Source organism: Cololabis saira, chromosome 3 (assembly GCF_033807715.1).
Source record: "Cololabis saira isolate AMF1-May2022 chromosome 3, fColSai1.1, whole genome shotgun sequence".
Lineage (NCBI taxonomy): Eukaryota > Metazoa > Chordata > Actinopteri > Beloniformes > Belonidae > Cololabis > Cololabis saira.
In genome coordinates, this window is record NC_084589.1 from 33,102,931 (window position 1) to 33,113,281 (window position 10,351).

General features: G+C 38.7%; 1 protein-coding gene across 2 annotated transcripts; it reads right to left on the reverse strand.

The window, feature by feature from the left end:
- Positions 1 to 755: 755 nt before the first annotated feature.
- Positions 756 to 5,577, reverse strand: cnr2 (cannabinoid receptor 2). 2 transcript variants are annotated; one of them, XM_061717285.1, is made up of 4 exons: positions 5,428 to 5,577; positions 3,178 to 3,301; positions 2,096 to 2,154; positions 756 to 1,994 (listed from the first exon to the last, which is right to left on the reverse strand). In XM_061717285.1, the coding sequence occupies exons 3-4, from the start codon at positions 2,133 to 2,135 to the stop codon at positions 910 to 912; spliced, it is 1,125 nt and encodes a 374-aa protein (XP_061573269.1). In that variant the 5' UTR covers positions 2,136 to 2,154; positions 3,178 to 3,301; positions 5,428 to 5,577; the 3' UTR covers positions 756 to 909. The 2 variants fall into 2 exon arrangements, with proteins under 2 accessions (XP_061573269.1, XP_061573270.1); XM_061717286.1 differs by lacking the exon at positions 5,428 to 5,577 and having other exon boundaries at positions 3,178 to 3,892.
- Positions 5,578 to 10,351: the final 4,774 nt, after the last annotated feature.

Genomic DNA, 10,351 nt, shown 5'->3' on the forward strand with positions numbered 1-10,351 from the left:
TGAGTTTTCCTTACCGGAGTAATGGTAGATGGAAAGCTAAGCTTCAAACCAAAACTACAAGTGAAAAACAAACACTGTTAACTGAAATAAAGATAAAAACTAAAGGTTTGTATAAAACTAAGACCAAATAAAAACTAAAATTAACAATACTTAACTAATTGAAACAACATTGCCGGTAAAATCTTTGTTTTAATTTCATAGCTTGTTTTTTGTTTTTTTTTGCTTACGGCTTCATTTTTCTAATTAATTACTTTTTTGATGATTCTAATAACTCGGCAATATCTGTAATTCACGTCCTTAAAAACTAAAACTAAGACTAAAATGAAACTAAAACTATTGAAGTGATTTTTAATTTAACTAAGACTAAAATGAAATAATCAAACACTGAAAAGCAAAACAAAAAAAAACTACTAAAACATTCAAAACTGTTCCTTACAAACACTGATTGAACTTTTGATTGTTTTAAATGCAAGTAAACTACAATATAATGCACATTTACTGTATTTCAATAGCTTTTATGAGGAACACCTAAGACTTTAGGTTTAGTATTGCAGATGTGAGTCTTCATCTGCACTGAATGTGAATCAATCCCTGTATTCGCATCAGCTTTTGTTGGCCAAACACAGACACGCTACTTTTGGGAATTGCGCCTTATTTCTGATTCAGCTCTGTGGAAATGCAAGAGATACAGCAGCCATGTTTTGCGAGAGGACATTTCCACAATAATGGTTAGTCAAATCATGTATGGATGACACAGTGCTTGTTTTTTATTAATGAAAAAAAAAGATTGATTGTGAAAGTCTTTATGATGCATTTGCTACCTTATTATACATTCGATGAAAACGGACATAAATACTAATGCTTATTTATCTGTATTGCTGTTTCTTTTGTTTCGTTGGTCCACATTAATCATTTTCTAACATTCGGATTATTGTCCACTATTTCAGAGATACAGTTAAGTTGGGGGATTTCAACCCTTGGTGTCTCCTTGTCAGATAATGTTGCACAGTTGTCTTCTGTAGTATCTAGTGCAAAGTTTGGGTCCTTAGTGGATTTCTTACAGCTCCCGATCTCCCACAGTCTTTGTAGTGACTGCAGAAGAGCTACCCTGAGCTCTCTGCACCGCAGGGCGTAAAGCAGTGGATTGATTGCAGAGTTGAGCAGGCAGAGGGTGCTGCAAAAGGCAAAAGCTCTCTGTTGAAAACCTGTTAAAACAACAGAGACGTCAGCAAGCATGAAGCAGAGTACAGGAAGCCAACATCCCACCAGTATGAGCAAAATCAGGCCAAAGGTGCGAGCCAGCCGGATGTCCATTCTCATGCGGGCCTGCCCTGTCCCTGCTGCTCCATGGAAGCTGGTCATTGAGGTTTCGTGGCGATGGGCTTTCAACAGAATGAGGGCATACGCTCCTAAGATAAGCACGAGAAGCACCAAGATGAGGCTGGTCCAACAGGCCAGATAGGCATTACTGATGTAGGGGAACAAACGTGAGCAGGGGGGAGTGAGGCCTGTGGGACACCTCCAGCCCATCAGAGGCAAGAAGGAAATAAAGATGGTGGCACCCCAGAGAATCAGGAGGCTCAGCAGAGCTCTGGGGCGGGTCAGCAGCACCTTGTAGCTGGAGGCCTGGTGGATGCAGAGGTAGCGGTCCAGAGCAGTAAGCAGTAAACTCCCGACTGAGCTGCTGAAGGCCATGGTGACTCCACCTAATTTGAAGAGGTATCCCGTGGGGGTGTCGCAGCGATGGAAGAGATGAAAGTCCAGGAAGCTGGTGGTGAAGAAACAGCTCGCAAAGATATCGGCCAGGGCAAGACTGCCGATGAACAAGTAGGAGGGCCGCTGTCGCAAGGTGAGCGTGGTAGCGATCACTCCCAGCACGAAGGCATTTTCCATCAGTGTGATAGGACCGGCAAGGAAACAGATGGCGCCTATGGCTTTCATTTCAGCCTCGACCAGGACCCTGTAGGGTTCCATACCCCCACATGATCCGTTAGCTGTCAGAGGTATAAAAATATACAGTAAAAACATTCAAACAGTGAGATGCAACCATGTTCAATATGAACTTCATATTTTTGACGTATTTAAGGCTGCGTACCTATTTGTGATGAAGCGTTCTCCGTAGTCTCTGCCACCATTTCAGCTGTCAATCTCTGACTGCAATCACGACAGAAAGCAAGTCATTTCAAAGAGTTGGTCTTTGCATTTTAACTGTAAACCTCAGGTCAGAAAAAAAGAAAAGCTGCACATCTAAAAAGGAAAAAAAAAAAAATGAATTCCTCATTTGCTTTAACTATTACTTCATAGGATGTGGTATGACCCCATATGAACCAAAAGTACTTTTGTTTTGTTTCTTGAATTGTATTTTATTTGTTAAAATACATCTATTACTGCATTTCACACATGAGGTGCATTCCAAAAAAGCTGAGACAGGATCAATCTATGACTCTGTAAAGACGTTGCCCTGAGCACAGTGGCACATTTTAGCTGATGTTTTGCAACACCCTTTCCTAAAAGACATCTGAATGTGTGCAATAGAATGTCGTCATCATTGTTGCATTGTCTTGTTTCAAAATTCCCCTCCTGGGAACTCTCTTCGCCTCTTCGGTCTGCGTGCCTTCTTCTTGTGAGCCCCATAATGTGGTTTTGCGCTATCTTGACACAGATGTTGTCTTTGCAGCAGTGTATGTTGCTCGATTTAAAACTCCATGTACTTTTTTGCATTAACACTGCCATCCCCGAAGTGCAAATGACATTTACCGAGGGCGCTGATATGAGCCCTTACGATCACTTGGCTCCTGGATTGGGGATTTCATTGAAGATATGATTGAAGATCCAGAACAAGCATGTGCCCTTTATGCACTAAACTTCTTCTTGATTACATGAACCGTCTAGTGATGAGTTGTGTATCAAACGTATCGGGAAACTGTTATGAAAGACCCCAGAGTCCGCCAGACCTCCAGGCAAGCAGTGTGTTGAAGACCTGTGACCCTCTCCAAACACACCAGGGACAAAGTTCTCAAAGAAATGAAAAAATATACTAATATCTAGTGTAACTTGTGAAATGAAACAAGGTCAAATGTTGACCAATCAGAATGAGCATAGCCTCAATGCATAATGTTACAGCCAACAATCAAAGAAATAAAAGAAAAGCATGGACAAAATTAAAGGGGTTATTACTTTTTCAAAGCACTATTGATGGACTTTCATCAACGAATTTAATCTCATCCTCTATAAGATCAGAAAAAAATCAAATACTCTGATTTTCAGGTTTTCTCATATGGTGGAGGACACCAGCGACTTCCTGTGGAAAAACAAACAAAGAAGAGAATGTGATCACTTTTTTCTCTGTCAATATTGAATCTAGAGCTTAAAAGGAGCATTAACACTGGAAATAGATAGAAAAAAGTCATTAAGAAGTCAGAGCAAACATACAGAGATCATCACAGTGTCAGATGATGATATGGGACGGCTTGTCACCTTATGTTTTAAAGTAAACATTAAACCACCACGCACAAGAAAGGAACACTGACTTAAATACAGAAATACTGAGTTTTGTTGTTTTTTGTTGTCTCTGCAGTTTTCATGTAAAAAATATTGATCCTGATACTTTAATACTGTAATTGTATTGCATTATAAGCTTTACCTTTCAATAATGACAATCATGCATGTTTGGATTTACACATCAAATGTTTAAGGAACTGGACAGTAAGGTGTAAATGTTTTTTATCTGTAGTCGTCAAACTATGGATGTCACTTTTTCTGGACTTAAGAGCAGAAGGACCATGCAGAGGGAAAGTGATTCTCCCGTAAGGTTGAGCCATTCCCCAAATGTGGGAATGTTGACTGCCTTTTCTCTCTCTCTCTCTCTCTCTCTTTTACATTTCCCCAGTGTCGATGGATAAAAGGATTATCTCATCTGAGGAGTTCACAGACTTACGTCTGTGGGAGTACATTTGCAGTTATGGAACACATAACTTGCACATCTGGAAAGTAAATATCAATGCTGGAAGTTAAGGTGAGGTTTTAGAGCAACATATGCACCCATCTGGACCACATCGTTCTCAGGAAGAACTTAGCATCTGTCACCAAGACGATGTTAAACCCTATCTTGCATCCATTACAAATGCATGGCTTCATAGAAGAGGAGTCTGGTCCCTTGAATGGTCTGGTTGTCTGCCTTCAGTCTAGACCTGTTAGCAAATTAAAACAGTTCATCTTAAAATGAAAAGTAAGACAAAGGAGACCCAGAACTGCTGAGCAGCTTGAAGCCTACAGTATATCTGACAGGAACAAAACAATGATCCTGAATTTCCAGACATATATGGACTGTTGTTAAAAGAAGAAAGTGGTACTAAAATGTGTGTTGTTTTTATTTTGTAAAAGTTGCAGAGTGTGAGGGTGTAAAATGTGATTAAAATTAGGAAGTGGTTTTGTGGCCCACAAAATGTTCTGAGGACGAGCTCAACTGCCTGCACTTGCTTTCTGATAACCTTAAACTTGACATCCACAATTCTTATACAGTATTACTAAACCTTCTTTACAGATGTTAGCAATACTTCCTGTTACATTTTTCATCATTTTAACTGTTTTGAACAGCCATATTCAGCAGAATGAAAACTGCCCACTTGTGCAATAACATCACACTGAAATAGCCTCCAAGTTGCTTAACCAATTTAAATCAACATTTTTCATTTATTCTGGTCGCTATCTTCTTTAATTTGCTTTTTTTTTAAATTCAGTTTGAATGATATATGCATTCACTTTCTCATAAATATGATACTGCCTAATCAAAAAGCACTGATCGTACGTATGGGCAGAGAAAATAGAGAAAGAAAATTATTCTCCAGCAAGAGGCTTATTGACCATATTTCTCAATTCATCCACCGGCCATAAGGGTGCATGCTCTCTGGATATTACACCACCTCTAGCTTTCCTCCGATATGGTGAAATCTTGACAGACAGAGTGATTTGTTTCTACTCATCGTTACAAAAGTGCGTGATAACACTAATGTGAACCTAAACTTAATTTATGGTACAAAGCCGTCCGTCTTAATCACACCATCCTCGACAAGCGCTGGATTATGGACCCATAATGTGAAAATCTTGAGTCATTGTTACACACTTGTACATTGTTTCAAAATGTTATGAACCTTAATGACTCAAGAAGGATAAATGAAATTACACTACTACTAGGAAGCTGAATTTCTGTAATAATGACACAAAAACAGGCATAATTAAATAAGCTGAACATTTAGGGTTTACCTTCAAACCAAAAATTAGATACAAGAACCAGTGTAGATTATATAGTTTTCCTTCCAGCTCATAAATGCAACCGTTTAAAGGCACGCTATTGCAGTATTTATTTGATATCTGTACAATTTGCTCCTGTGGGGAAAGAAAAACATACAAAACTTTTCAAGATCTTACCTGAATTTGTGTTTTTGCTTGATAAGAGGCTCAGATCAGATTTACCGTCACTCTCAAGAGCAGAACAACTGCAACACAACACAGACCCACAGACCTGACTGGTGTGCGACTGCAGAGAAGATAAGGAAGGCAGGGGAGGGACGGGGAGGAGGGCAAAGCAGCATGAAAGACACCAAAATGTGCTCATTTTTTAAACTATAATTAGTCCCTGCAGGAAAGTCCAGTTGTGGTTTGTTTTGTTAGTTTTTGCTATTTAAATCATTATAAACCCATAAAATGGTCCAGTTAAACTGGTTTAAATCATGCATTTCCATGGATGTGTTGAAAATATACATGTTAAGTGTAGCAAATACACATACATGACTACTGTGTCATCTGTGGATGTCAGGTTTCCCCCAAATAGTGTAGAGTCTCAGAATATGAGATCATTTAAGTAGAGTTAAATGATGTTAGGTGGAAATAGTAGCAATGGATAAAGGAAGGAAAGCGCAATCTTGGGGTATTGAAGCCTTGCGTTGGTTATGGACACATAGAATACTTTTGTTAGGATTATTCTGTAAAACAAAACAAAAACGAAAAAATCTCTAAAACTGTCTGTTTTTCCTTTCCAAATTCCAGTTTCCACTTGATTTCATTTGACAGGCAGGATTTCTTTTGTAGATTGAATGGGGTTGCAAGAAAAAAAGAAAAAGATTAATTATTACTGTCTGATTTCTAAATATGATAATTGTGCTCTAATAAACAGTAAGTAAACGTATGTTGGTGCCACAGTAAATGGGACCGATTCTTTCACTTTCATATTTTGTAAGCACATGTGTAACCTAAAGTGAGCCCGTTTTACCAGTCGAGACTCAGACGTGTCTACGTCACATGTGCATGAATAACTGAGATATATAATTATAAACAAGTCTTGACTTGAAAGTGGGACAAACTGATTTGGAGTGAAGTCGTTTATTGGGTGGGTGGGGCGGGGTGTAGTACTGCAACGAGGACAGCAGGGGGCAGTGGTGAGCGCCCATGTAACACACCACCACCCTGATGGCGATGGGTCAAAGGTTTATCCAGTACATGAATACACACACATTCAGCAGGCGCTCATCAATTTAGGTCAATTAATTTAGATTGAGTCCCTCAGGTAAAATAAAAGTACATTAATTCAATAACTTTTTTCTAATCATTTTTCAAAATCACATACCTGAGGCATGATAAAACAAATTGACGACCTATTTCAGCCTTCTTAATTTAGAGAAAAGTATGCTCAATGATGTAGCATCTCTCATGGGGAATAAAAAAAGTAAACTTTCATGACCAAAACAAATAATTTTTGAAAATGATGTATTAATGCAATATCCAAGTACATCGTCATTATTTCATAAGCAAAACTATGCTTTGTAAAAGGTCAGTGATATCGGATAAACCGCTGCGTCTTTTCCTCCAGAAACCTAATAGATAAAGCAGCCCAGAAGGCAGGAAATGTAATTAGGAGCAGACAGCGGAGCTGCAATAAGATGTCCTCCCTCTTACTGTCTGCCCAGGTGCAGCACGAACACAATACACAGCAGGACAGACCGAAACCAGAAATGTTCAATTATTTGATAGATTACATAATCCTGTTATGCAGACCCCTTTTAGAAATCACCCTGGACACAAGCATGGGGGCTGGCTTTATCAGCTCAGATTGATTCGGACTGAATACACTGATCCAATTTCCTTCCCTCATCTCCAAATTAGCAGACCCTCAGAGAGCGGTATCAGATCACCAGTGCAAAAACACAGGACAAAATATCAGATTACATCATGTTGAATGCTAAACCCTGTCTTTATTTACTTTTGTTCCTAGAATATTTTTCAAGTATGGATATTAAACAAGTGTTTCAATGTTGCAAAGATTTATGAAGCACTCCAAATAAAGTAGGTTATGTTTGTTTTGTTATTATCAGGATAAATTCTCCCTGTTGTTGCGTGCCCAATTTACTACTTGTAATACACAGTTAATCTTAGGTTCTGCTTCAGCATTTTGCATTTAATATGCATATCTTCCAAATGATTTACATTGTACAACCCCATTAAAAACAAAAAAAATATTACTTTAAAGCTATACTGGTTATTAAATCATACAATTAATATAATTGTCAGTGAGCAATGTTACTTTTCCCTGTAATTCGGACCTACATGAGCAGTTCTCTTTGGAAAGTGTCCAGGAAGAGTATAGGATGATGTCTTTTGTAACAGTCAAGGGAGCTGGTAGGGACCTGCAGCAGAGAAGGAGCTGCTGGTAAGCTGAGCAGGGTGAAAAAAGGTTGTTTGTGAGGGTTGTGATTGGCCGAGATATTGATAGCCCTTTGAGTGAAAATCTGATTGACATCAGTTGAGCGCGAGGGATGACTTGAATAAGCAAATAAGTTTGCCTGAGTAGCTCAACAGCATACATTACATCCTTTATCCTGAGACCCTGGAGCTGAGTCCGAAGAATCATGGATGGACAGATAAAACGCTGTCATTGTGGGTGATTTTAAAAGACTGATCTTCAAAACGTGCAGAGAACACTATCCTACAAGGCCTTTTCAGTAGCTGACTTTGAGTTTAGTGTAGCTTTTAGGTTTTTTACCATTTTTTTACCATTTCTCAGTCTGACCTTGGAGTGAACTTCCTGGACGGTCCACTCTGTCCACTTTGCACACAGTGGAAAGATGGACTTTATAACTTTTGGAGCTGGCCTTCTAACCTTTCCCATATTGATGCACAGCAACAGCTGCTTCGCTAATCTTATTGCTCACATCACTCCTCCTTGAAGTTACGTAAACACACAAAATAATTGACATACAGTACGTTCATTATCTGTACCCGCGTCAGGGTCACAGGCAGGGGTACACCCTGGACTGGTTGGTGGTAGATGAACAACAACACACTCACTCAGTCCTGCGGGCAATTAGGAATGCTAGTTAGCCCAACACACACACATGCGTTTGGACCGTAGGAGGAAACCGGAGGAGGAGGAGGAAATGAAAACCTCACACAGAAAAGATGACAGCGCTCACTGCCAGACTACCATGATGCTCTCTAAACTAACAAACTGTTTACATTTCTGATCCACTACACCTGTATATTTAGCTTTATTCCCCCATGTGTGCAAGTATAGTTTTAAAAGGAAAATGAAAATAAAAAGGCAATACGACGGCTTCTATGCAGATGTTCACACCTGCCGATGAATTGGATGCATTCCTTTCGCAACACCCAGTTGTTACTTACCCTCTTAACACCTGTGAAGGTGTTAATGCTGTTCTCAGTTGTGGTATACGTCCCTACTTCACAAACCTTACTGTTTACTTAGTACACGAAGACATGGTAGGATATTTCACATGATCATATTATATTTTACATCCCTGATGTTAGCGCCCGGTGAAAACCAGAGAGTTTTTCACTACGTGTGTGTTCATCAAGTGTGTGTTCATTTTATAAGCATGTTCATTTACCACTAGATGGCATTGATCAAAGTATTGGATCCCTTAGAAAAGTAACAATACAAGAGTGTAGAAACACTTCACTGAAAAAGAAAATGCATAAAGAGTTAGCGTGAACGAGTGGTTTGATTCCTCTGACTGTCTATGACACATTTACATTAAGGCCGTGCTGTGACGCTGTAAAACTGTGAAAACGCTTTAGTTTAGACGGACAGCCGCTTGTTGATGATGTAAATGCTGGAGATGGAACTGCCCTATGGAGGTTAACAATATAAGTAGGACTTGCAAATCATTGAATTCTGACTCCAGCAAAGTCGTCTCATTCTTAATGTGTTCTACTAAAAGACAACAGCAACCATGTTTTTTTTGTAAAATCTTAACTAAGAACTAAAACTGTAAACGCTTTCAAACACATCCTTAAAATATAGTGGAATAGTATGAAAATGAACAAAATACAAGTATTAAAGTACAGTAAAGAGGAACCTCAGCGCTAGACTGCATTGAGCAAGTAGTGACTTTCCGCCACCGTAACAGGAAGTGAGACAAAACAAAGCAAAACAAAGAGCTAATCTGAATGTCTTTGGACGAAAAGAGTCTGTTCTGTTTCCCTATTTTCCATTTCACACTATTACTGTGTTCGTGTATTTCACACATTTCCTGTTACTTAACTCCTTCAAGTAGCTCCTCTCTGTCACATATTTCAGCTTGTTTACGTTGAATACTTGCCAAAAAAGACCAAAACTGAGAGACCGACAGCAATCTACATAGAGAATGTGTGTACTACACATGAGAAAAATAATGAACCGAGCAGCTTTGGGGTGTTTTCACAGCTAATCTTGCGCTCGGCAGAGCACTCCCTCTGTGACGTGTTTACTGCTAACCTTTGCAAACATCCAGTTAAGTTATGTCATCTGCACTGGTGACCTGCTTTCCTTATATGGCTCACCGGTGATGGTCACAAGTCACTTCGGAGAAGTTTCCTTCCATGGCCTTCAACTGGCACTGCTTTGCCCAACTGCTTTAACTTAATTTCTCTTTAAAAAAAAGAAAGTTGTGTTTAAAACAGACTTAAGATATTAGTTGACCTATGTAGAAAGTTGTGTAATACTCTGACGTGAAACACGAAACTGCACACGCCTTTAAAATGGACTGCTAGACTTTATAGTAGGTTATAAAATCACAAGTATTTGATTAGATTAAGAGAAAAAGGCACGATTAGCAAAGTGTAAAAGTAGAAATGGGACCCTGAGATAATAATAATAATAATAATAATAATAATAATAATAATAATAATAATAATAATAATAATAATAATAATAATAATAATAAATAACTTTATTTATCCGTTAGGAACTTCATTTGTGGAAAAGCATCAGCATCAGTGCGTGTACAGATAACATATGCAACAGGACAGTACAGAAAAAAAAACAAAAAATCAATATAAAGCAACATACATTGGGCAA